Source organism: Idiotropiscis lumnitzeri, chromosome 1 (genome assembly GCF_059441095.1).
Source record: "Idiotropiscis lumnitzeri isolate Australia: NSW breed Sydney's pygmy pipehorse chromosome 1, RoL_Ilum_1.0, whole genome shotgun sequence".
Lineage (NCBI taxonomy): Eukaryota > Metazoa > Chordata > Actinopteri > Syngnathiformes > Syngnathidae > Idiotropiscis > Idiotropiscis lumnitzeri.
Genome location: NC_142391.1, coordinates 41,502,505 through 41,529,673, shown reverse-complemented (window position 1 = coordinate 41,529,673; position 27,169 = coordinate 41,502,505). Strand labels below are relative to the sequence as shown.

At 41.7% G+C, this 27,169-nt stretch overlaps 1 protein-coding gene and 1 long non-coding RNA gene across 2 annotated transcripts in view; one reads left to right on the top strand and one right to left on the bottom strand.

Annotated features, from left to right (window-relative positions):
- The window catches only part of nr6a1a (nuclear receptor subfamily 6, group A, member 1a), a 103,722-nt gene that overhangs the window by 66,576 nt on the left and 9,977 nt on the right, over positions 1 to 27,169 (bottom strand). Inside the window, exon 2 of the mRNA XM_088301407.1 lies at positions 14,504 to 14,551. Within this exon, the coding sequence (XP_088157533.1) occupies positions 14,504 to 14,551 (48 nt within the window). The remainder of the gene's footprint in view (positions 1 to 14,503; positions 14,552 to 27,169) is intronic.
- LOC148344666 (uncharacterized) lies at positions 1,679 to 11,066 on the top strand. Its single transcript, XR_015844302.1, has 2 exons — positions 1,679 to 1,931; positions 9,890 to 11,066. It is a non-coding gene; the product is annotated as an uncharacterized LOC148344666 (long non-coding RNA).

Below are 27,169 nucleotides of genomic sequence, written 5' to 3'. Positions count from 1 at the left end.
ACGACTCCAAGATTAAGTGAACGAGGCATCTTCTTAACTTCACACACAAAAAAGTGGCCAGTGACAACGAACAGCCACGTATATATCAACTTTGTTAACTGTGTCGCTTCTACCGGTGAGGTAATGAGCAATCTCAAAAGCTTTAAGGCATACCAGTTGCTACAAAGGACCAGTCATAAAGTTGGTTGGGCACAGTCTAATTTACCTTAAAGCAGATATAGGGCCCAGCCAAATCTTTACGGTGTGCAAATCATGGTATATCTTTCTGCATAAAAAAAAAAAAACACGTCAAGAAATTTTTCAGAAAATAGTCTTTTCCACCACATCGCCATTTCACAACGCTCTCGCCTCACACACACTCGGTCAACATCAGCAATTATTGGCGCATATCCGGGACATTCTGTTGTTCTTCGGTTTTATGAGTTACAATGCAATACAATACAATTTGATTTATCACGTGTGATCAGAAAGCGGTGACAGCTCCAACGAAGGTTTGGGTGTTGACATCCGAAAGTGTTAACAAGGTAAGAAAGCTCTCAAACAATCAAACGTGTCTGAACACAAGACATCTCAATCTATCAAATGACTTTTAATTCGATGATACTTCAGCTTTTGAGAATGGATACCAGAAAATCTGGGCCGCCTGGAGTAGCAGTACATGAGCGCAAAAGAAAATCAGCTTTTAGGGGCAATTTTCAGATTACGTCTAATGTATGAGTGTGTGTTATTCTAGAGAAATTGTGTATGTATGATTTATGTATACAATTTGAAATAAAATAAATAGTAATAGAAATATTTTTGGAGTAGTTCTCTCATTTGGATCATTTCGGTGTGGAGATTGCATGCATGCCTGGGTTTGCTCCATCCCTCTGGCTTTTTCCCCCACATTCCAAAAAGTATGCCTGAGAGGTTAATTGAGGATTCCAAATTTCCCATAGGTGTGTAAGTCTGAATGTTTTTTTGTCTACATGTGCCCTGCGATTGACTGGAGACCAGTCCAGGGTGTACCCCACCTTTCGCATGAAGTCAGCTGGGATGGGCTTCAGTTATCCATAAAACCGGATGCTCCAATGAGCGTTCAGTTTTTTTCTTGAGTGAAGTTTGACAACAATGTTGATTTGCATCTTCAAGTTGTTTTCCTTTCGTAAAATCATACTTTCTATCATATGTCTCTCTGGATGTTTTTTTTCCCCCGCTTTTTCTTCCAGAGCCATGTCACAAAGACTCCACCCATGCTGGCTGGCATTCAATAGAGAAGCATTCTCCTTTTAATGGTGTGAGCGCAAACCAATCGCAGCAGCCTGTGCTCCCCCTCCGCTTCCAAGCCTCCAACCAATCCCAGACACCCTCGCTCCACACGACACTATGTGTTGCTGTCCATCAAATGCCTCATATATAGTGCATGCACGAAAATGTGGAGCAGTTTCCAAACTTGTGTCTTGTCTTTTTTTTTGTGTGTGCGCGCGTGTATGTGTGTGGGGGGGTGCGTGTGGGTGTCTGTGTGTGTGTGTGTGTGAGAGTGTTCCTGTGTGAGTGTGCGCACGTGAGTGTGCAGAGTGTGTTTGTGCAGAGTGGGGGGTGGATGCATGTGGGAATGTGGTTTCTTGTTTATCTATGTAGCTGTGCAGAAGGCGCGAGAGGGAGGGAGTGAGGGGGAAAAAGGGAGAGAGAGATTTGTGAGCCATTTGTATTTGCAAACTCCTGGCTGAGGTCCCACTGGCGGCAGGGAGATCGGACTGAAAGAGTGCATGTCAGGATTGTGCTCCAGTGTGTGTTTGTGCATGTGTCTGGGTGAGACATACAGACAGAGAGGGACGCATTCACTCCATTTCAGCCACACAGGCCATTTTTTTTTAATCCCTGACTATGGAAGTGTTGCCCCATTTCTACCACCATAGATTGCAGTTGTCCAACTTTTGGTGCCATTGGTGGTAAGTATTTGAACTGTTTGATGTTCTCTTCTCGCTTAAAAACCTTACTGATAATGCATGTCTTTAGCACTTTGGCGTGTGTTCATTATTAGCCTGACTGCGGTGTAAAATGTTTCAAGTTTCACGAAAATTTTACCAACCAATTCTTAAACAATTATGTGTGAAATTAATAGTTTTAACTGTTTTACTTCCAGCCAACACAGTGGCATGAGTGATGTTAAAGCGCATGGAAATGAACGTTTTTGTACGAGCGAGTGTGAGTTTGCGAGTATTTGCGTTTGTGTGTGTGTGTGAGTGAAAGCAGACAGAAACTCTGTGTGTGGGAGAACTTTGAAAAGAATGTATGTGAGAGAGAGCAACGAGACAGAGATTGTGTGTGCTGGACAAAGTGTGCCGAGTGTGAAAAGTGTTCGTGTGTGCGTGTGCGTCCGTGTGTGTGAGAGATTCAGTGTTTGCTCTGTGGGAATGTCGACTGCAGCCGGCAGTAGCTATGTTTGACTGGGAGGAACTGAGCCAGACAGAAGACAAAAGCGAGCGGGGCAGCCCAGACAGGGTAGGTCAGCCATTAGAGGCTGAAACGGAGGTACTGGGCAGCCAGCTGCTGCTGCAATGGGAGGGGATCCCCAGCCAATGGGGATCGAGAAGGGTTAAAGATGTTCCCTTTAATTTTCGGATTCTCAAAGTGGTCTTCTTGCCTCTCCAACTGGCTTTGCACGCCAGTCAAAGGAATCATTGGTGATAATTTTTAAATTGTGTAACATAATAAAATAATGAGGGTTTATGTTCTAAAACCGAATCCGTGCCACAGTTTCTAAATCTGCATACAAGAAAGGGGAAATGCAGAATAGGAGGTCTAAATTTAGAGGTGGCTGAATATAGATGACGAATAGGAGAGAATGTCTTTTTCGCACAGACTATATTTCCTTTTTCCTTGGTTTTCCCCATCAACTCACATGGGGAGTCATTGGAATGTATTCAGTGACAGGAAACGATGGTTTTTCCTATGTTGCCTTTTTTTTTGTCCTGGTCTGCTCTTGTCCAAAGCTCTTAATCCACTGCAAAAGGTTGAGTGCATAAGAGAGTAATGACAACAAAAACATCCCTACAGCTTACAGATGAACACGAGGCTGCTGCAAACGTACAAGGGCTTAATGCCGGCACAATAACAACAAACTTTCATGGAAAATCAAGTCTTCATATAAGAAAGCAAATATGTGCGTCCTAACCTCCTAGTTGAAAGCAAAGTAAAATACCTGTACATGTAGAGTCTTGCCATCCCGATACACATCACCGGTAAAGTCTTAGACCTGTTTTCAGTGGCGGCCAGACTCGAACTTCAAAGTCTCCCTATGTTAGATATTTCTTGATAAAATGGGGGGAAATATTTTTTTAAATACAGTAAAGTAATCCACTGATCATATTTATACAAAATTGCCATTGACATTATTTGTTTGGTCTTCCATCAATATCTCTGATGTCCTGCCTGACTGTGCCTCAGATGATGGGACCTCCCAGCATCACTTGCAGAGCTAATGTGATGTGCTCAGTTCAGAGAGGGCAGCAGTTGTGTAAGCAGCTCCTATGACCCTTCAACTCAGCCCTGCCTGGACTCAGCTGAGCCCTCGAAGGACTTTGGTCCCATGCTTGACGCTCTCTAAGCCCCTCTACATGCTTTGTTCCCTATCAGGCCTGTGTGTACCTGGATTTGAATAGAAACCAGACAGCAATGCACCCCCCCTCAAAAAAAAAAAAACACAACACACACACACACACACGCACACGCACACCCACACACAATTGACAGTCTCCTCTGACACTACTCTTGCATGGGACAATGAGGATTTGTTAGTGCTCAACTGAACTGCAAGCCCCACACACAAAGCGTATAGCCTCCCACCGCACTCCTCAGACCAAGAGTGCAGCAAACTGAAGCACAGGCAGGCAGGACAGCAGCAGGGGGGCCCAGGGTGGGGATTGGGAGAGGGTGGGAGTGGGGGTTGTGTGCAGGGGTGGGATTAGCAGACAAGAGCTCTGAGTTGGGGGATGGGAGCCAGAAATGAACAGGAAATTACTGCCTTTGATGAGGCTGTGGCAGATTCGCAGACTGAACTCCTCAAGGCGTCTTCCCCCTGCCATAAAAAAAAAAAAAAAACCTGTTTGAGCAGAAAATGCCATTGCACTTCAAGGCTCGCATGTGTCGCTTTTCTCTGGCTGCGATGGACTTGTACAGGTGCTAAATAAACACTCGCAAAAGTTTGCCTCCCCCTTTCCGACCCCGTCTTTATATTTGAACCTTTCCCTTCCCGACTTTTTCCTCCCTTGCAGACACCAGCCACTGACCATGTCATGGGAATCCTATTAAACTCAAAGTCGATCCGACCCATTTTCGCCTGCTGAAAAATCTGAATCCAGTCCACGTTGCAAAAGGCGAAAAAAAAAACCCTCTACTTTAAAATATGCCTCGCGTGTTAATAAATGTATATATTAAAAAAAATGATAAGGAAGAAGAGTCAAATCAAATCATATTCCGAATAAACCATTGGTCTTAAAGTCCAGAAAAATTACGAAAATACGGAATGTTGGCACATGTGCATTTGGCCATGTTTAAACCGAAACAGCACATACAGTATCTTAATGATTTGGTTAAATAAGCATGATTCAACATTTGAATCTTTTACACGACAAATACACGGGCCCCTCTGTGCTATAAGTGGGTTTCTGAGCATGAGGGAAGATGGTAATGTGTGTTCAGTGAATATCAGGGTCGATTAGAGATATTTCATCTGGTCGAGCTACAGCAGATTAGACATTGCCTGCCTAATAAAGCAGATACAGGCCGCGGGCCGGTCGTCTGGCGCTCTGACCCACATTGCTCTGATGTGCACGTCGCTTCCCATTACTCTGACAATTGGACAGCGCATCAGCTGAGTGCACCATGATCTGCATACCCTCCCCACAGGCGTAGCCTTGCTCGCCGTAACCTCATGTTGTCACTAACCTTGGCTTCACAAAGTGTGGCGTGAGTCACAGTGAGGCAACGCCACTGCAGCTGTCAGACCAAAGTGTCGGTGGTAGATTGGTCACGCAAGCAAAATGTTGAGCTTGATATAAACAAATCACAGCTTTGAGTCATGTCGTGTCATGTAGAGTGCATGCAAGCAAAACGATAACCCCTCTTCTTGCGCTTTAGCATCAAGCAGCTTTAAAACCGAAAATAATGGTCAAAACTTGGCATGACAGAATTTGGCATTTTCCCTACTGAGGGATGATTAGTACTATTCTTCATGCCCCTACAGTCTGTTAAGGGTGAAGGCTTGAGATGATTAGAAGTGCAGATTACTAAAACAAAAAAGACGGAATTGGAAACCGCCATCAATTATCTTAACAAGTACTCAAACCAAAACTGCCTCGATTTAAACCATCCACGGAGCTAGTTGTTGGAGATCCACGTAATATGTCCTTTATATAAAATGTAAGCGGTTTGGTGGCAGTTCTGCAGCTGGCTGACAGAGACAAATCTGTTTGCAGGCAGCCTGAAAGATAATTGGCAGCTATGGAGTGAAAAGCGGCCTCAGCAACAGATAAGGACTGTGCGGAAAGCTCCATAATCAGCACGGATTAGCAAATGATAAATCATGGGTTCACATAAGTATGCTGTCACTGCGAGAAGAGCGAGAGGTAGGGGAAAAGCATAAGAGTGGAGATAGCGAAATAGAGGGATAGAGAGAGAGAAGAGAGTGAATAGTGGTGAGGATGTGGATGTTTTTTTTTTCTGTAATTCAAAAGAAAGACAAAATAATACCATCTAGCAGGTCAGCAGGAGAGACGGGCTGTGAGGAGGGAAATGAAAAGAGAGGAGAAATTAAAAGCTCTGCCAACACTCTGGCTAATACAATCTTCTGCCTGTCAGATTACCTCCTTTAATCCAGAAAGGTTTAACGCCTCTTAGAAATCTGAAAGAAGACATGAATTCAGCAGAGATTTTCCTCCGCAAGAGAGGAGGAAGGTGCCAGGGAGGAGGGTTAAGTCTCTGAGTAACTCAGAAAAGCACCGGCCTCAACAGTCATCAAAGTTCTACGCGGAGGATCAGCCTTTGAATTCAACCTATCTGACTTTCACCACCACACTATTCATTTACTTCCAGTGTCACGCTTTTAGCCAGCACTTTGAAAGCACACAGGACCATGTGCGTTGTAATACAGTGGGACAAAAAAAAAAAGATCTTAACTTCATTTGCGTAAATTGATCGGGTTACCAAAATTGCAGTGGATTAATGACCCTGATGGTGTGATGCGGAAACACACTGTACTGCTGTGAAGGAGTACATCTTCAGTTTAAAAAAAAATGTATGGGAATCACAGAGCACCGGCACAAAAAGGGAGATGGTTTAGTCTCAGGCGGAAGAACACGGGAGGAAGAGCGCCCGTCATCTGCCCAAAGAAAATGCTAAATATGTGGTTTTGAAACATTTGAAACATCATAGTTTTAGTTCGTTTATCCGTGCCTATTATATAATCCCTCTGGAGTTTGTAGTAACATTTATATTAAAAAGAATATATTTTTTTCCAATAAACAGCATATACCATCACAAACCACTCCGCGCAAACAACTACTCATTTTGCTTGGGTTATTCGACCCAAAAAAAAAAAAAAACTTTAGCCACAGGCTGCGTCTCGGCTGTAAAGTAGAACAGACTGCATGTGGGCAGAAAAAGTCAGAATCAAACAGTCTGGTTTAGCTTTCTGTCGCCAACTGATTTTAAAATGTTTCAATCACAATTGTGACTATATTGGCAAGAGTAGACGGAAGGGTCTTTTAAATACATTGCGACATATTACTGCATGGTGCAGCGAATCCGCACGTCTGAGTCTGTTGCAGATGAAAAAAAAAATGTTTGCGGACTCCAGAGAAATGTCACGGTTAAATTCAGACGACACCCACAAAAGGGTGCTTTCATCCCACTTCGTCAGAAATTCTCCAAACTACAGCGAAAAAAAAAGCACGCGATACATATTCATCAGCCTCAGCATTCATGAAATGAGCCGACAAAGCTTTGGAGAGGAGCGAGGAGTGTGACATGCAATGCGGTTCTTTCAGGCGTGCTGCACAAGTGGATAAGTCAATGAGAGCCAGATTGACATGATCAAGTGCTTCTGTACTGGGTTCAGAAAGGTGCACGGCAAAGAGACACTAAATATATTGACACAAAAAAAAAACAGTAAACAGACAGGGACATCAGCAGAGGAAAAGGCAAGAATTATGACGGCTACAAGGACGAGCTGAGCAAAAGACAAGCAGGGAAAGGTAAGTCAGAAACACGGCATGACGCGTTGGAGGAAAGCGTCACTATTGAGAGTGACGGGTTAATGCTGAGAAGCAAGCTGGCAGTGGAGAGACGGGCTGGGTTGGCCAGAGTCAAGGTTGCTAGTGAATGCCTGCAGCCTTGGCAGGATGATGCATGGCACGTGGATTCTGAGTGATTCTAGAAAGGCTTGGCAGTCGGCCCGAAGGAGTCCCTCAACTGGAGCGGGGCCGGGCGAGTCTACTACCGATACTAGTGAGCTTCACTTGTTGACTTTGAACACTTAAATAGATTAGAACTAAGCACCGGAAAAAGATACCCGAGGTAATACAGCTCAGACTACAACAGCTCGGCCTTCCCTCAAGATTGTGATTTGAATGGCATTGTAGTTTTGAAGAGCGCACAACAGTTTAATTTTTCGATGACTTCATCAAATGTACTTCGCCAAAATTCAATGGGAACATTTTTGAAAGTACATCCATAAAATTTAGATATCAATTAACAAAACATCACACCCAAAGCACAGCAGTTTCATTTCGATTTAGAGCCAAAGAATTTAAAACCAAATCTGCATACTTTTACAGAACATACTTAGACCAATAAATGACTGAGTAATATTGAAAATTATTGCCAACCTGCACTTTTACATTCCTTACCATTCCACTCTGCAATTTTGTAGTGTGACAGCTATACACGATATAAACTGAACGCAACTGCATTGGCAAACGTCTTTTGTACTTCTAGACCGCCATAAAACGTGTTATCTTACTTCAAGCTGATTTTGAGTGGAACAATATTTAAAGCAAATTGGCTGATTTGGGCTGGCCATGAACAGTCTTACTCAGAGTCTTGGTGATTGAGATTTTATCTTTGTGTAGTTCCATTCTAATTCTATGTATTGGATGCCAAGAAATGTGAAATGATGGTTAGTAGCAGTATTTTTGAGAAGGCATTTTAGTTATGGTGGTCGTGATTCTTTCATTATGCTGTATAGCTCATCATTGCCTTGGACATTCTTTTAAATTGCAAGACAGATCAATAACCGGCAACTTTTTGTCTTCACACTACTGCAGACTGTAGAAAAAGAGAGTGAGTAAATCATTGAGTGAGGTTATTGGTACATCCAGTCGTGTATGTGGGTGGTGAACATATTCACAGCTATGAGCTTTTGAACATTCAGACTGTGCTCAGAAAAGTAAGCTATTTCATCTGGTTGGTGGAGCTCAAAGTGACGTCCGGTGAGTTCTCTAAATCAAAACAGAGCCTACAGTATGTTCACTCTATCACAGTACCGCGGTCACAGGCTAGCACTGCATACCTTTCAGCTTCATGTTCACACAAGAGTCCATTTTACGTAGTATTGACTTAATTCATGTTTGTTTCAATTTGCACCCGCTTTCGAAAACAGCAGCATGGAGGCCTGGCTGTAGACCGGCCGGCAACACGACAGAGTACACTGTGTGCTTCTCATTGTCCAACCCCTGGAATGTGCTGACGATGCAGGGTTCACACTAGTTCAGTCACATTGTTGCACTCTTTACTCAAAGCCCTGTCAAGCGCTCATGCTTGCCCAGCTATTTTTACACGCTATACTTTTGCAAGTTTCTTAGTTCTTCAAAGTTTCAGTGCTAACATCTACAAGGAAGTATTGTCATGCTTCACAATTAGAATGTAGCAATCAACCTACAAGTTGGGTTATATAAAAAAATAGCTGGGGAGGTAGTATGAGAGGAAGAGCTGTTTCAGAATTGTGGCTCACAGCCAATGTGTCCAAGTGCCAAGGAGGGAAGCCACTTTAGCCTGAGCCAGAGGGTCTGAAAAACTATTAATTCCCTACTTGTCCGTGAATGGAAACACATTGAGCACGGAAATGCAGTGCGATGCATTCTTGAGGCAAGGAGACATCAAACAAACAAAAATGGCCTATAGGTTTTGCACTAAAGCTGAAAAAAAATAAGTGACATCTTTAGATCGAAATTCTCACAAAACTTAAAGGAAACAACCTTTTCTAAGAATTTGCATACGTAGAATAATACTTCAAACTCATGCTAATGAAAACACTGAAAATGTACATTGTGTGAAGACCCGTGCATTAGAGCTTCTGATTGGACAAAGTCATCTTTCATTGTACTGATCTGAACGCCAACGCTACAAAGCAAGAACCAATCTCTTGACAATGACTTGCAATGCGGACTAGCTACAAGGTCTCACTTGTGAATAAAAAAATTAAATTAAATAAAAAATTCTCCAATGACTTAAGTAGCCTAAATGTATCCCAAGTGTTTGACATTTCGTCATTTGCATTGAAGGAAGCAAGTAAGCCAGGAAAGAGGAAGGAGGCACAGATAGCTAGACAGACATTGAGGGCATTAATAAAACATGGCTGCATGATTTTCCAACCTCAAAGAAGCGAACACAGGAAGGCGCACTCCCAGAGCAGAAGCTTGAGGTTCAGTGCAGGGTAAAGGGAACAGTAATCTCTAACTAGCACAACACCGCAGTGCACTAAGCTGTGGGGCACAGCCACATTCTCTGATCACACTTAGAAACATTAATTCGACTGCTTCCACAAGCCAGACTGACAACATGTTCTGCCCTTTTTCTTCATGCTATTTCAGATGTTTCCCCCTTCTTTTGTTCGCCCCTTTTGCTGCAGGCGGAAGGAGACAGACGACAGCACTGCTCCCAATTTTGAAGAAGGTGAGGAAAAGAGATAAAACGATGAGCAAGTTTTCCACCATATCCGAAGAGCTATTTTAAGGAAATCCACGCCGCTGCATCATCATCATCATCTTCCTCATTCTTCCTGGTTTGCCGTCGACGTCATTTAAACCTCAACATGAGCATGGGTGGTAACGCACTCTGGCACATGGCTTATCCACTCGGGCCAAGAGAAACACACACGCAAAACGTTAAATGGCACTTAAGTTTGAAGGCTTCCATATTTAACCCACTGATGAAAGCTGAAACTATATCACAGAAAGAACTGAAACCGTAGCAAATTTACAAACACTATATCATTGTTATCTGCAACCGCATTTGTTTAAAAACAACCGGCAAGCTTGTGTAGGATTTTCCACTTGTCTGAGACAAATTGAAGCAACAATAAGAAAAAAAAACATTTGTGTGTGTTTAAACTATAAGTCCAGTTAAACATCTGCCATCGATCAAACAGCAACGGTGAGGCCCAAAAACTGTCTCGGTGTCCACAGTGAACATTCAACGCTGTCGGTGAGTTTGAACTCAGCCAAAACCATCGACCGTTGACTGTACCCTGAGGGAAGCCACATCGCATGTTCCATTATCTTCTTGAAATTTATACTGGGACCATTTCACCAATGCTGGATTCGTGGCGGTTGCCTGCTGAAGAAGAATTCATTTTAGAGGGACCAGACATTTTGGCTGCACCTGTAAATGCTGCAATAAACATTCATTGCTGTCGGTGGGTTTACATGAGAATAACTCACTGATCAATGAATGCAAACTGCGGTAAAATGTATCAGAGAGCCTGATGCGATCACTGAGGAGATGACACTGACAAGAAATGCAATGATACTAACAATATGGATAAAAGAAATGAGAATATATTTGAAGCCCTACCTCCTACGAGCACAGAAAATGAAAATGTAGAAATTTGACTCATAATTAGGAACAGCCACTACAGTAAGTCTTACCTGCTGTGAGACCAGCTCGATTGTGATGAGAGTTTGACGGGACATGATTGCTGCAATTTATTACACAGTCCAGCTATGTAAATGAACACTTAAGAGTGAAAAAATATTCCTATACATGCCTTATTGATATTTCAAAAATAAAGACTATCACAAGCTTCATTTTGCATTTGTTTCATGGCAAGGAGAAATACAGTATAATTATTTCAATATGACAGTTAAACAATATGACCTCATCAAAGCCTAGTTGCAAATGAGGATATTGTATAACTAGATTATTCTTGATGTTTACTTCAATCTTTGAGAACTGAGTTTGTTGCAGATGGTATAACCTTATTATTGTTTTCTTTGGTTTTGTGTTCAATGCAGACTCAACTTGAGGCATATTTGTCTATCAAAAGCTTTCCACCAAGACCTCAAGATGTTACTCACTCATAGTGGGATTACAAATTGAACCTCAGAATGACTGTGGTTATTAATGTCTGCTACCTTACACAAGATGCAAATAAGCAACTGCAACAGATATGTTTGGCTTGCATTAATGCAGAAAACATCTAAAATGCAAAATTTCAGGTACAAATATCAACATGCCATGCCTGCTAAAGCTCCATTGTTGAGGCACAACTTGCAACTTCAATACAGGTGAAAAGAATCTGAGCCTATAAAAAAAGTCCACGTAACTGCATGGAGGACCTATCGACATATGGAAATAATCTTTGACTAATTTCCCCATAAAGCCTAGATAAACTCTAGAGGGGGGAAAAAAACAAGCTGCCCGTGCAGTCGTGGCAGAACATACATAGAATATTCGCTTTTTTCCCTGTCCATTAATTCAATAACAGAAACAAAGTGGAAATTGATGACAATCCAGCGTTAATTATTGTATCTTTTCTTTTGTTAACATGAATGGCATATAGACAGAAATCTTGGATTGGACATACAATTTGATTCTGATTCTGAAGACTGATATTTTGTTAATTGCAGAAGTGTACATTTCATATAATACATGGAGTATATTAAGTAATAAGCTATATAGGCAATGACACAGGAACAACGTGGCCCATTTCTTTCTGACCTGCAAATACGCTACAAGCTGACCCTGAGTCAAACGCCAACACAACGGGCACCAAAAGAGGAAAAGAGTTGGGCGAATAACATCTAGGGTAAGCATAAATTATTAAAGACTGAAACCATAGTTGTAAACACACTACTTCACTCATGCCATATTTCATGGACAACGGGCGAGAAAGAGAAGAAGAATCAGTAATTCAGAAACATGCCATTAAAGTTTGATCGACCACAAAACATTCGATTCAAACACAAAAAAATTATTTGGGAGGGGGGGAAAGAACAGTAAAGCAAAAAGTGGGAGCTCTGTCCAAAACATTTGAGAGCTCTGGTGCTTTACTCCCAGGAAAATGAAAACCTGGTGATCTTGAATGACTTTTGGACTCAAACATAAAAAAGTCAACTCAGATATACGAAGACAAAGGGAATGCATGAGCTGGGATCCAGCCAAGTGCTTCCATATGGATGTTGAGTTCATCGAGTCCAGGCGGCACGAGGTTCCTAAAATGGAACATCAAGCATGCATCTAGCGCCCTCTGTTGGCCCGGAACAAGTCGTGCAGCAGGAGTCCTTACCTTGTTTGCAGCTGGAGCTGAACTTTGCAGATGAACAATGATTTAATGGCTCATGATCCAATCGATAAAAACATTTAAGAAATGATAATATATGAAATATTGTGCACTATACTGATGTGACTCACATAAATAAAGAAGTGACGTTTTTGCAAATTTATGACCATGTTACACTTTTAACCGGGATGCACACAAACTGTATGCAGTATGGCAGTGCAGTAATAACGCATATGTGTGAAATTATTGAGGGACAAATTAATGGAAGTGGAAAACTATATTAGTGTGTTGGACTAGGCAGCTGGTAGTGATTAACAATGGAACAGAAGTAGTCACCAAAGAAGCTTGATAAACACCTGACACTCCTCTGTAGCTATTTGTCAAAAAGTGTGTGTGTGCGTATATCAGTGTGCATGTGTGTACCCACAAAATCCATAGACAATTCCGATATAAAGAAAATAGTTACATCATATAAAAGCACTGTTTGATTTATGTGATAATGAAATTTAACATGTGATTTCAAGTATGGATTTCAATATGTTAACTGATGAATGAATTACATCTGAGTGTTCATGAAAGCAGGTGTAGCAGGTTGTTTTTTTTTTTCTTCAAGATTTCATCTATATCACGTCCGCCCTCATAATACAGGTTAGACCCGCTTCCAGTGCACTCAATTTATAATGAAAACCTCAGTTAACTTGCCATCAAACTCGAATATTGCAGTGCAAATCTGATTTAAAAAGGGTCATATAAACAAGTGACGGAAATAAGATCACTTGGGTTATGTTTTGGATGATTGGAAGCTAATCTACGGGATAGTGCTGAAAACAGCTGTTGCTAATGCAGCTATTTGGCCCCTGACCTAGGTTTCTGGTCACTGAATGGGGGTCTCTGAATTCCCAGCCCTGTTAGAACATTTACAAGGCCTGCCTCAGGCCCCCTTGACCTGAGCATCACCCTTACCCGATGCATGCACTGAGGCATCCTAAGGGTAGAATCGGGCCAATAGCAAGCGAGTGAGTCGCCACGGCCACAAGCCCAACTCGTCAAGTTTACAACCCTATCAGGTTTGGCCTCATAAATCCACGACTCCTCCTGCTGTACACAACAATGCTGGTTATTCACTCGGTGTGCAGGTTCAATAGTTCTTCTCTGACTTGCTTCCACTTTTTCACCTCTAGCCTGCCGATTCTCTTCTCACAAGTTTATAGAGGGAGTGATGAGAAAGGCCGGGGGAGAGCTGTAGACAATCGGGGCAGCGAGTCACGTCGAGGTCAGCGTTTTCTGAACTATGTACAACCTCTGACCCTTCATTCGTGCCACCTGGCGCTGCAATGGCAGCAATGGGAGTCCTGGGTGAACTTCGCCTGAACCTGGACCTTAACATTGGACCATCACCTCACCCCTGCCTCTTTGTTCTGAGTCTCTGCCTGAGAGTGGCACATTTCTGGCATCTTTTGATCGCACACTGCAGCTCTGTCACTGTAGGTTTGCACTTGCATTGAATTTTCTTGACTTTATTATAATTGAGCAAACAATTAGTACATCAGTAACTTTTTTTTCCTGACACTGACACATTAATAAATGGATGTCATGTTTTATTTCAGTTGCCTTTTTCTTTCTGTGTTTCAGAATATGGTAGTTGACCTGTGTAAGAGGCATTATTTTTAAGTGTATACTACCCTCTGGTGGACATCTTTTGGAAGTGTCACCCAGTCAGGAAACGTATGATGCTCAGACCTGAGTGAAGCTCTGGGCTTCCCCAGACCATCCATAATGGACGACGTGCTTTTATTTTTGTGAATCTGGAGAGGAGTCAAACTTTAGCTAAATTTCAATCCATGGCAAGCTTTATGCAGTCTGGATTAGATTAGTAAAATGAACTGATGTCAGATTGATGGAAAGGTGGATAGGTACGTAGGTAAAGAGGCAGGTAGGCAGGTAGATAGGTGATTGACTTACCCATGCTGTCATTATTTTCCGGCTCTAGTGAGTGGTCCCCATAAAAGCCTACGAAAAGAGAGATCATTTATTTCAAATTACAAGTTGTTTTTGTTGCCTTGGTTTGTGGTGCTATTAAATTACACAGTTACACTGAGATATGAATGATGATAATCGTTGTGCCCATCAATGACACTCAGTACAATGGTTCAGACAGAAAGGAAGCAGCACAAAACAATGTCTCTTCATAACTCCCCGTTGAGCGACAAGAATTTGTACACAGGTGATGATGATTAATTCCTTAACAAGGCAACAAATGTGATAGCAAGCTATAGCTCTGTTTGTGGTTATGACAAATTTGAGCACAACTTTATAAAGTAATGCGAACAAACAAAGATTAGCAAAAATAGCACTAATATGAGTACGACACGTGATGAAAAGCTGACAAAACCAAATCACAGCATAAAGCTCATCCATACTTTGATTGTTAAATCAACTCATGCATACTAGAGAGAAAAAAAACAAATCATTGTGGATAAAAATTAAATGAATACAAAATAAAATTAAAGAAAAACCTACAAGTGTTTATTTTAGTTTTTTTTATCACAGTGTAGTTTCCTAATTTTCAGGACTGAAATGAATCCTCCAGTAATTCGGGTACCTCGATTTAAAATAAAAATGCTTGAGGGGTTTTTTTCTGCTGAGGGAACCCGCTTATTTACGTGTACTCTGTCAGGAAGAAGAAGTCAAGCTAACCACAGAAACATTTGTTTATGGTTGCCTGCCTCCAACATAAAAAGAAGGCCAACTTCAAAATAAACCTTACCTTACCAAATAATATACAGACATCAAAGCCGATGAACGCTTTTTGTTTTGAAGTTGTTCCCGGGATTCTGTAATTCCTTCCTACCCATCCTAACAATGCCCAGTGCGCTTGCGCATGCATGCTCAACACCGACAGAGCGGTGGGTTATGGTTAGGAAGTCTCACACGAGTGGGACAATTTGGCAGAACACTGGCAGCATATCGCGGCGTAACGGCTGACTTGACTTGTCTTGCAGACTCTGTTTGGGGCCGTTAGTCATCACAAACTGTTGCTATCGACTTAAACAACACATCGATGTCCTGAAATAACATTCAAGGATTGCCGCCTGTCGTCAATGTTTAGCGGTTGCTCCAGTGCTAGCACTAGCTATGGCTAGCAAGCGTTAGCTAGTACTAGCAAGCAGTGGAGATTTCGAAGTTCCTAAAAAACGTACGCACAGGTAGGACCATGTAGACTGCACCTCTCCTGTGCTAAATTTAAAGGGAATTTGAGGAGCCGCTCCCAAGTTGGCTGTGTTCACTCCCACAATGGCGCAAATATCCATTTCTAACAGTGTGCACAGACTAAAATACCTAAACAAACAAAACTCCACCCATGCGCACAGTTAGACCACACTTTGCATAAGTTTTGCACTGGGCAGGAAAATAGGGCCCGCAGTGGTGTTCCAGCTTGATTAGGTTGTTTAGGTTGCTTGTATCAATGCAGATTCTGAGCTTAATTTGTGTGTGACGATCATCGTAGAGCTGACATGCTCCATAGCCTGGTCTACTTTGCTAATGCGGCCATTCTCTTCTATCTAAGACAATTTCTCAAAGATCTTTTCTTGACGTGCTGTTGCTGGCAGGCACACTGGTTGTATAACTCCCTGGCCGTCCCCATCAGTTTTAATTGTGTAGCCTGGTAAGTCCCCGTGTCGGTTCTAGAAAGTACTACTGTTGTATTTTGCTAAGTGAGGGGTCATTGGTGACACTGACCTCGATTCTTTTGGCACCATTCTGCAGTGCGGCTCGACACATGATTAGGCTTAAAGCTCTTGCTCTAGCACCATGAAGTATGCTATCCTATGCAATGGCCGTCATTTTTTGTTTTGCTTGCAATTCGGTCTTTGTGTTTAGGTGACAGATTAACTGAACTGACTGGTCTCAGTTTGTGGTTTGAATTTGAGCGCAAGAGCCTGTTCGAGTGCTGTAGCTCTCCTAGAGTGCTCTCGTGACTGATAACTGACCCGAATCGGTGTGTTACACTTCGCGCTGGCCTCTGTCATGAGACAGATTGTTGATGTTTTCCACCTACTTGTTACCTGTCTCAATTGTTACTGATCTGAAATCTAATGCTCTGCCTTACGCTACGTTGTACTTCTATACCTACATAGATCCAATTACGGTACTAATTAAAACAAATCAAAGGATGTAAACAAAAAGAATACAGTCATTAAAGTTATTAGTGGTAAGCTACTTTAATGTCCAGTTTGACTACATATCTTGTTTAGATATATGAAAAAATAATGAACTTCATTATTGATTAAATTAAAATGTTAAATAATAAAGCACGAGTGTAAACATATTCATAGAAAACCAACTGTTAAAGATAAAACGCAGACATATACGTAAATCACTGACTTATATTCTCTAATACTAACTTCTTGAATTTTTTTCGGATTTTTTTTTACGGCTTTTATGGGATGGACATGTTTCCAATGCAGGGACAAAGAAAGAAGAAAGAAATAATTGTTGTATAATAGAATTGAACCTCGATTTAACGGACCCAGAACCAATGGACTTCAGACAAAAACAAAATCATGTTCAAATGCCTCTTAGGTTAGTCGCTGTTAGTCAAGTCTGTTAGTTCCAGAATTGGCTGTAATTGGCCAAAATGCCATTAAACGTGATTGTCTCGCAACAAGGGGGCAACTACCTACTTTTAGACACATAGCAACATAACGATTTCATTTTTTATGTGGTCTACAATAAAAAAATTTGTGGGGAATATAACACTTTTATTTCAAACTTTTATTGCACGTTTTATTGAGCCATGTGTGGCTCTTACTACGCTGACACATAACAACTTACCTATCTTTCAAGTTTCAACCACTTTGAAAAGCTGTTTTTTATGCCTACATAGTCTTTCTCCATCTCCCTGTTTAATTTTCGGTTTTGTGCCCCTGAGTACTTTCTATTTTGCTTCTCCATCTTTAGCATCATCAGACGTTTTTCACTGTAAACACTCGCCGCTCGCGTTCTCGAAGGCGCGCGCACTGGACTCTGTGTCTGTGTGTGCGCGCGGTGCGCAGGAGGAGGAGGGGGAGGGGGCGCCGGTGACTGTTACGGAGCTGAGGGGCGTCTTTCAGGGACGTGTCTCTATTAGTATTAGTGATTAGATCAAACCATAACTGTCATGATTTGTAGTTGTTGTTTTTGAGTTAGTATTTAGTTTCATGTGTTTCCTTGTTTAGTGTTTGTCTTGTGCTCTGATTGTGTTCACCTGTGCTTGTCGTCTCACTCCCGAGTGTGAACCAATCAGCTCCCTCCAACCCTTTGTGTCTTGTCCAGGTGCTCCTCGTTGTCTCGTTACTGTGTTTGTATTTAGGTCCCTGGTTGCTTTCATTTCTTGTTGGTTCATTGTTTCCTGTCGCTGTTAGTGTCCAGCTCCGCATCCTTCCTACCTGTCTCGTCAAGTTTAGTTTTGTCAGTCGTGTTTTGTTCGTGTCTGTTGTTTTGCACTTTTTGATATTTTAGTTTTTCCGAGTTCCTTGTTTTCCTTTTGTTTTTGTTTAATAAATACCCCTTTAAGTTCCCACTCCTCGCTTCCCTGCCCTTGGGGCCTCCTCAACCTCCACCTCAACGTGACAATACCCGTGAAAAAAAAAAAAACTCTTTTTAATACATAAAATACCCACCCCCAAATAATTATTTTTGCGCCACTGTGGCGCAATCAACAGCCAGGGACAGGTACACATATTTCCAAGTTGAGCGGCGGCTGTCACATATTTACACTTGACTGAAGCAGGCTCACAGACGTGCCGACGTGGTGGCCATGTTGGCAGGGGTAACTGTCCCATCATGAACAAAATTGGCGTAAGATTGTTTAGTTGTTTACTGGAGTGTGAGCTCAAGTAGTACATGTGCGTATAATGTCTCTGAATAGGGCAGAAGCAGGTCCTCGAGTAATTCAAATACGTCTGAATAAAAAAAATTTAAAAAATGTGAGGCTTTTATTTATTTATTTATTTTTTTTACCTCAAGTACCTGCTGACTTACATGTACACTGTCGGGAAGAAGAAGTCAAGCTAATCACAGCAAATTTTATGCTATACGTAAAAAGGCCAACTTCAAAATAAACTATACCTTTCCAAATAATATATGGACATTAATGACTTGGTATTTATTTTGAAGTTATTCCCGTGTAGCGTAACAGCTGACTTGACTGGGTTTGTGTTTGGAGCATTCATAGACGCTTTCAAGGTATCAGGATCACCCAGAATGCTCCAGTTCTGACGCAGTGTGAAGCTTTGGTGTCATATTGATGTGACGCATATTGATTTTGGTGATAAAAAAAGATCGTTCCAGGTTGTTGTTGTTTTTTTTTACCAATTGTACCAAAACAGTGGAAGGATATTGTCTTCAGCAAAATGTACCACACTTTACATATTCAATATGATACTTATACTCTTTCTAGTAATGTAATCAATAACATTACATTCTATTCTGCATTTTCTTCAAATTATTTTTACACAGCCAATTCACGTGGCAAAAATTGTTCATTTATACCATTTATTTTCGTAGAAGGCTATCCCAGCTGACCTCTCGTGATCCTAGCCCAAAAGGCCTCAACACACTAATCCGGACCAGTCCAAGCTTCAATTAGGTATGGGGGTTCTTGTGCAATTGCGTAGTGAAGTAAACAACCAAAAACAGTTGAAAATGGCACATGCTCACTGGTATTGATATTTGGCAATATTTATCGATTATTGATACCAAATGGAGTCACTGATGGTGTCGTGGTACATCTGCCTGACTTGTGTGCGGGCAGCATGGGTTCGGTTCCCACTCACTATGTCTGCCCTGAGACTGGCTGGCGACCTGTTCAGGGTGTAGTGCGCCTTTCGCCCGTAGTCAGCTAGGATAGGCTCCAGCACCCTCCCTGTACAGCATAAGCGCTGTGGATAATGATATGACGTGACAATACCAAATGGGGTAACTGTGAGAATGTGAGAATCGATATATTGATACCAAAAAAAAAAAATAAAAATCGATACGCCCATCTCAAATAGGGAACTTATTTGTGTAATATAGGCCATCTGGACAGTATTGGTTCTTTAAGAGATAAACCACATCCTGATACATCATTGGACTCATACAGTATTGTACAGTAAAGTATTTTCAAACTGTGGCCTTAGGAGTGGTGTTTTTTTCCATGAGGCCCCAAATCCCTGGCAGCAGCCCTGCATACAGTGTCAAGAAAAGAGGCCCCCAACAATCTGTAACTTCAATGAAATTGTTCCTCTGTGCTGTCTAATAATTGTACTTGGATATCATGCGAATCCCATCTGTGTTCCCATCGCCTGGAGACTTTCACTTCCAGTCCTTTTACATGCTGCCTGGTGACTCCATCAATCATATTCAAACGGTTGCTTGGCGTGTTCTTTCAAAGCATCAAATCCCCCTTTCTATGTCAGTGTACCATCCTATCAACAGCTGTAGACCCCTGACCCAACACACGCCACCTGCCCCCCGCCACCACAACCACCTCCTCCAACCCCTGCCCCATAGTCAACACGAGCATATGTTTTCCCTAGAGCATTCACCCACACAACCTCTGTTCAAACACACACGTGCCTTGGTGGCCCGCCATGAATAGACACACTTATACCAGGGGTGGGTAAAATTTTTGCCTTGCAGGCCACAATGGGATATAAAATTTGAAAGAGGGACATTTGGATAAAGTGTATGGGCCAGATACACTAAAGTGTTGTGTGTAGAGTGCAAACCTCATAGCAGAGTTAGCATGGGCAAATAAATGAATAACATGATTTACTAACAGTGTTGCCTAAAGACTGCCTTTCAGGTGTGAAAATTGCTCTCATTCAGGTAGTATGTTTGTGTCAATGAATATGAACGATGCGGCATTTACACACCTGTTAAAGTGTTTTCCCCTTTTGTGACTCCATGCTCAAAAAGCTCCTGAGTTATCTCTGAACTGTCATTTTCAGTGCTTTTTTCTGTTGGTGTTCAGACATTTTAATTTATTTAATATCCATCCATCTGTCACCCTCTCCATCTATCTTCTCACAAGGGTTGAGGGCATGCTGGAGCCTATCCCAGATAGCTTCGGGTAATTGGCAGGGTACACTCTGAATAAGTTGTCAGCCAATCGCAGAACACAGACAAAAAACAAATGGGGTTACCCGAGAAAAACCCACACAGGCATGGGGAGAACATGCAAACTACACCCATGACCTCCGCACTATGAGGCCGATGTGCTAACCAGTCAACAACCACACCGCCAATTTATGATTTAAAAGCGTCTGCTATACGATCAATACAGAAAATGCATCAGGAATTTTGGGGGGTTTTGGTAGTTTACTTGTTTTTGTGACATTTACGAACATGGAACACAACTTCACTTCGCCCGGATGGGTTTTAACGTCACGGTAGGCATGGGCATGTCAGAACAAAATGACATATTTCCACATATTAACATTAAGTCACTGTTTAATCAACATTCACACAAAAAAATGTCACGTGTCTATATTTTTTGTATATTTTTAAAATGTGCTGGAATTATGAGCACAACTCACTGACGTTTTCGAGACTGTGGACAGGGCGGATATGGCGTGTGGGCCCTTCGTTGAAACTTTGCCCAGATGTGCTGTAAATCTTTGCGTTCACCCATGAGGTCGTTGTGTCATGAAAATTAGCACCAAACATCAACCATCTGAGAACCAAACCAAAATTTGCATGTGCATCCCTGTATGTAAGACAGCTTTGCTCTGATTGGTTGACTCCTTGTGGCCTTCGTGTCTTTTTTTGTGCAATTCAGTCGGCTGACTACTTCAGTGGCCCGCCATGATTCACTTTTGAGGAGGCCACAGCAGCGCACTGGTCGCCCTCAAGGAAAAGTTTTCCTCCTCAATTTATTCTCTTCATAATGACACCCCGCGACCTTGCGACGACTTAGCGAACACCCTGAGGCGGATTGATCAGCATAAAGATATGGTCTCCGGCTGGTTTTCAATTGGACTGATTTTTGAGTTTCAATCCACCTGCATGGTGATGCTGCATGACTTCACAGCTACCAGAGGGGAATTACCATGTGTCGCTGTGTTTCTAAAACCCACAAATGTCCTCTTGTGGTCTGAATGCGCAGCTACAGAGCCACAAGTCTCCAGAAATGCATTTGCATATCGCCAAGCAGCCAATCAAGAGAAACATGATGTATAAATGTATTACAGATTGAATGCTTACGGATTTCTGTACGCATTTAACCATGTGTTTGCGCATGTAAATCAATGTACACATTTGCATTTTTTTCTCACTAATTTGTGACTTCAATCACACATTTGTAGATTCTCTGTAAACATTTGTGACTTCAGTCACGCATTTGCAGATACACGTTACACATTTGTGAATGTGGTTATAGATAGGGATTCTTTTTACACATTTGTGGCTTGAAATGCACATTTGTAAATGTTTTTGCTACAATAATGGCCCCATAGATATCCTCCACAATTGGAATTTTAAAAGCCCGAATAAGGGCACATTTCAGTTATTGCGCGTGTTTACATGGCTTTTAAAAACCTAACTACTGCGGATATTCTAGTTTTAAAAGGTTTGTTGACCACATGTAAACGTAGTCACTCTGTCACTCCCTCAGCCCCAAGTTCTTAAATACGGTATTAAAAAAAATTGAATAAAATAATAAAATGGGTCAAAATAACAGTTTAATAGGTTATCATGGCTTCTATCAAAACTATTTAATCCGTAGAGATATTTCTAAGACGAGGGCAGCCTTTGCCTTGGTCCATACAGTTCTCTGAGGCAGAAGCGTGCACTGCAAATGACCAGTGTGTGGTCTCTGTTGCTAATCCTTGTGACATCTTATTGATCATTATAGCCAGAGGCTAAGAAAGCTTTAAGAAGCAGCCAATACAGCTGGAGCCTGGTCTGCTGTGGCCCATTGTGTGCTGACAAAGAAAGGCTGCATCTTTAACCTTTCACCTTTAAAACCTCCAGCTCTATCACCTCCCCATCAAAATAACATACAGGCTCGTGTGCCTTATATCTCCCTGCCTTAGATCTGGCATTTACTGCATCGGGACTTTCTTTTCTTGAATGCGCTGATGATAAGTAGGTTGGATGGAGCATGTTTAAAATACCGTATGTTACCATTTCTCATGGAGGCAGAGTCAAGGGAAATTGGCTTTTTTGGGGGCGGTGTCTTATAATTTCATTTTAGGAAAACAAACAAATCAAAGTGTAAACGCTCCCCCGAAAACTAATTCAAAGTAATGCTCAACTATTAAATGTCTTTTTCAAGAACAACTTGATCCACGTCACTCAAGAAAGGCACCATATGGCCGCGTTGTTTGTGCAAGACACCACAAGAAGAAGCTTCAGCCATGATTTAAATGCAACAGATATTGAATATACACTAAGTGCCCCGCCGTTTGAAATCCTCAACCAGCAAAGATGCATTAGCAAAGTCTGGAATCTCTTTCTGACATTCATCACGCTTCTATCAGTCCATCACTGTCCCTGTTTTTCACTCACAGATGGCTGAGGTTACGCATGGCCACCCGAGGGCAACGCTAGCTTGTTATCTGAGTAGCTTGGCCTCTACCTGCCAGCCTGGCAAAATCTGGGACAGTGCTGTTCTAATCAAGCCCACCCAGCCACCACCTCTCACGTCTGGCTACGCACACAGTTTACAGGATGATGAAAAACAGAGTCAGTGAGTGACTGGATTTACAAGCAGTCAATATTCAGGTTATTTCGAAGTCATACGGAATAAACCGTTTCCATGACTTGTGGGGACAGAGATACTCCCAACATTTAAATAACTCAATTGAAACAGTGACGCACGGACCACTTTATGACGCATACATCACCTCCGCTTTCTTCTTTTCTTCCTCCTCACACCAAAAGTGAGGTGTCGTACTTACTCTAGCTTTTTTTCGCCATGTCTTGTTTATCACTAATTGTATATTCCCGGTGGGTTGCGTGCCAAACACCGCGCATACGATCTCTGTACTATAAAGACCAAGATTCCTTGCGGTCGAGCATCCACAGAGGGCCTGGTGCGATCTGGGTATTCCGATCAGCATTTACATGTGCACATATTTGGGTTGGAAAATGAATAACCCAGGCATGAGATTTGGAATTTTAAAAACCCAAATAAGGGCATATTCACATTTTCGTGTGCATTTTCATGGCTTTTAATAACCAGAATAATGTCAATATTCAGGTTTTGAAATGTTTATTGACTGCACATAAAGGTAGTCAGCAATGATCAACAACATTTGCTGATTAATTTCCTGTAAAACAAAATTATCTGGTCACAATTTTTCAACAGTGCTACTGGATCACACATTTCTAAACCAGATGTATGACAAAAATACTATTTTAAATATATGTGCATACATCTGTGGAGTAATTTCCTAAGGGTGTTCACTGTCTCTGGTGCTTGCAGTCCCTCGATTGCCATTCAAACTAGCCTAGTGGGCTATTTTTCGCCCATAAAAAAATATTGATTTTTTTTTTTCATTAAGCTTTGGGGCATAAATGAAACTAGTGACTGCTGCTGAGAATGAATAAACAAATCAACAGGCAGACATTGAAAGAATAATAGTGCAATGCCTTACATACTTTCAACACAGACTTGAAATGAATGGCGTAAGGTTGCCACTGTTGGTGACGAGAGCACATCAAGATGTGCAGACCCTTTGTATTCGCAGAACCGATGTTTACACTTGCTGACAAGTTATTGTTCTTCAATGGCATGTTCATATTTTTAAAATGACAAGGCTGGATTGGATATAATTATTTTTTGACACACCATGAATTATGGCATAGTTCTATTTGTATGCATCGTTGTACAAATGAGTCGATTTAATTGTGATTTTTCTTTATATAATAACAATTATAGCTCTATAACACTTTCTTTCCTTTTTTTGCCAGATTACGTTGTGAATTACAAAAAAATGTGACAATTTACCAAAAGTTTGTGTGACATAATTTAAGTAATTTGACATTCGGTGATGACAAACTATTACAAAAAATTACTGAAATAGGATCATTTTATATTTAGTTGGAGAGTGTCAGCCTAAGTGAACTGATGGATCAAAACACCACACTTTCTCAGTGATCAACAGCCATTTAAAAAAATAAAAGTTCTATTTAAAAAAAAAAGGGTTTAGCATTCTCGTGACTGGCTGACAGGAAATGGTTTGTGAGATTACACAATACAACTGAGGTTTGGGTGACAGTGGGATGCTCAAGTCAATCAATCAATCAATCAATTCATCAATCTGACCTCCCGACTGTAAGATGGATGGGAAGAAACTAGTAGTTACAAATAGATCATTGTTTTCACACCGTACTGGGACAGAATGGGTGCTAGTCTTGTTGCGAGGTCCGAGCCAAGAGGAGCTTTTCACCCCTCAGGCAACATTCGAGCCAACACCTCCGTAGCGGTGACACCCAAGTGTGGCGTTTAAGCGTTTCAGTTTCCCACAGAGAGCTTGAAGGAGCAGATGTGGTAATCACAAATTTGGAAGATGTTTAACAGCAATCTGTATGCTGTGCTCTTTAATTCTGTAGATGTTATGAAAGTATAATTGAACCTTTATTGTAGCTCAAGGATGACCAACTGGGCACCCACGGGTTGGACGGGTTTACAAAAAACAAAAAAATTCCATTGCATTTCAATGGTCGTCAATAATATGCAGATATTTGATATTTGTGGGCCGGCCTGCCACCTATCTGGTACAATTAGCGGGGTTTTTAAATTGTTATATCACCATTCACCACTAGATGGCAGACATCGCATAGTTGCGCTTTCACCAGGTCTTATAGTGCCCTATATGACAACGTGGGTAGGCCTATTAAGTTACTGCAGATTTCAAATGACATGCAGGACAAATACTATACCTGAATATTACAAATTTTGAATGAGTAGATGTCCAGTGGGGCGGCACAGTGGCCGACTGGTTAGCACGGTGGCCTCACAGTGAAAGACAGCATTGGGCGTGGGTTCAATCCCAGCTCCGGCCATCCTGTGTGGAGTTTGCATGTTCTCCCCGTGCCTGCGTGGGTTTCCACCGGGTACTCCGGTTTGCTCCCACATTCCAAAAACATGCATGGCAGACCGATTGGACACTCTAAATTGCCCCTAGGTATGAGTGTGAGTGCGGATGGTTGTTCGTCTCTGTGTGCCCTGTGACTGGCTGGCAACCAGTTCAGGGTGTTCCCTGCCTACTGCTCGGAGATAGCTGGGATAGGCTCCAGCACCCCCCGCGACCCTCGTGAGGAGAAGCGGTACAGAAGATGGATGGATAGATGTCCAGTTCGGCAACATGGTGGATGACTGTTTAGCATGATGGCCTCACAGTGGTGAGGTCGTGGGTTCGATTCCGGCTCCGGCCTTCCTGTGTGTATTTTTGCCATTAGACGAAAAGAAATCCCAAGTCATTGACAATTCTGAAAAAATGTGTAGAACTGCCTGTGAATTAAGAACAGTGAACCATTATTATGAAGGCGGTTACTGTACACAAAACAGTGTAATAATAATAAAATTAATAGCTCAGCTCAGCTCATGTGGCATGCAATGCTACTGCATCTTATATGACAGATTGTGAAGGAACTTAAGGGTTGGCTTCACAGTCTGCTCTGTGGTGATCCTTTTGACCTCTACACCTGACCCTTGACCTCAGTGTGTAACACAGTTCAGCACAATGTCTACTCTGTCCTCCCCGTTGCTTCTGGCTGACAAAGCGCACAGTCCCTGTGGTGTTGCATCCCAGTGTCACTCAAGTTCACAGCATCTCTGTGCTGCACGCCTCCTGATAATGATGGCTTCACAATGTTTCATATATTTACTTTGATTTCATTTAGGCAATCAATATCATACAGGTCATAAAGGTAGTGCATGACCAAAGTTTACAGAGCAGATTTTAAACTGTATAACGAAGCAGCACGTTTACTGTATATCACAGCCAGAGTAGCTGCTCACCATACTCTGCATTCAGTCTTTATTCTAAACAAACCATATTGACTACAGACTTCAGCTCTGTAATTAAGTGAACACGGAAGAATCAATCCAACCAAGCTGCTCTCTGAACCAAAGCAAACAAGTCAATGTAATCAACAACAATACAGTGGCCTAAAAAGGGATATACAGTAAATGTGTTTGAGAAAAAAAATAGTCAGTAATCCCTCAATTTTCAAGGTTAATTGGGACTGGAGCCACCTGCAAAAAGAGGGAAATAAACGTGACGAACAAGGTGACTTTTTGTTATCATTATTATTGATTTACTTTTTGTATGAGTGCCCATGCCAGTCTTAACAAATTAATCGATAAACAAGCCATTTTCTTTTAGTAAATGTATGTAAAGTAGGAATTCAACTTTAAGCAACATACCACATATACGGTATTGATATAAAGTATTTCGTTGCATCAGTTGTGTTGCAAATCTACAATAAATCATTGATTATAAACGTGTCACAATGTTCGCCCCCACTTCAGGTAAGAGTTAAGGGTAGGTCCATACAGTGATGGCCAGAGAGCAAATATAATTCCTTAAGATCAAACAATAGGACGAAGGCCACTTTTATAGCCCCTCAGAGTTGAGCATTCTGCAGTCA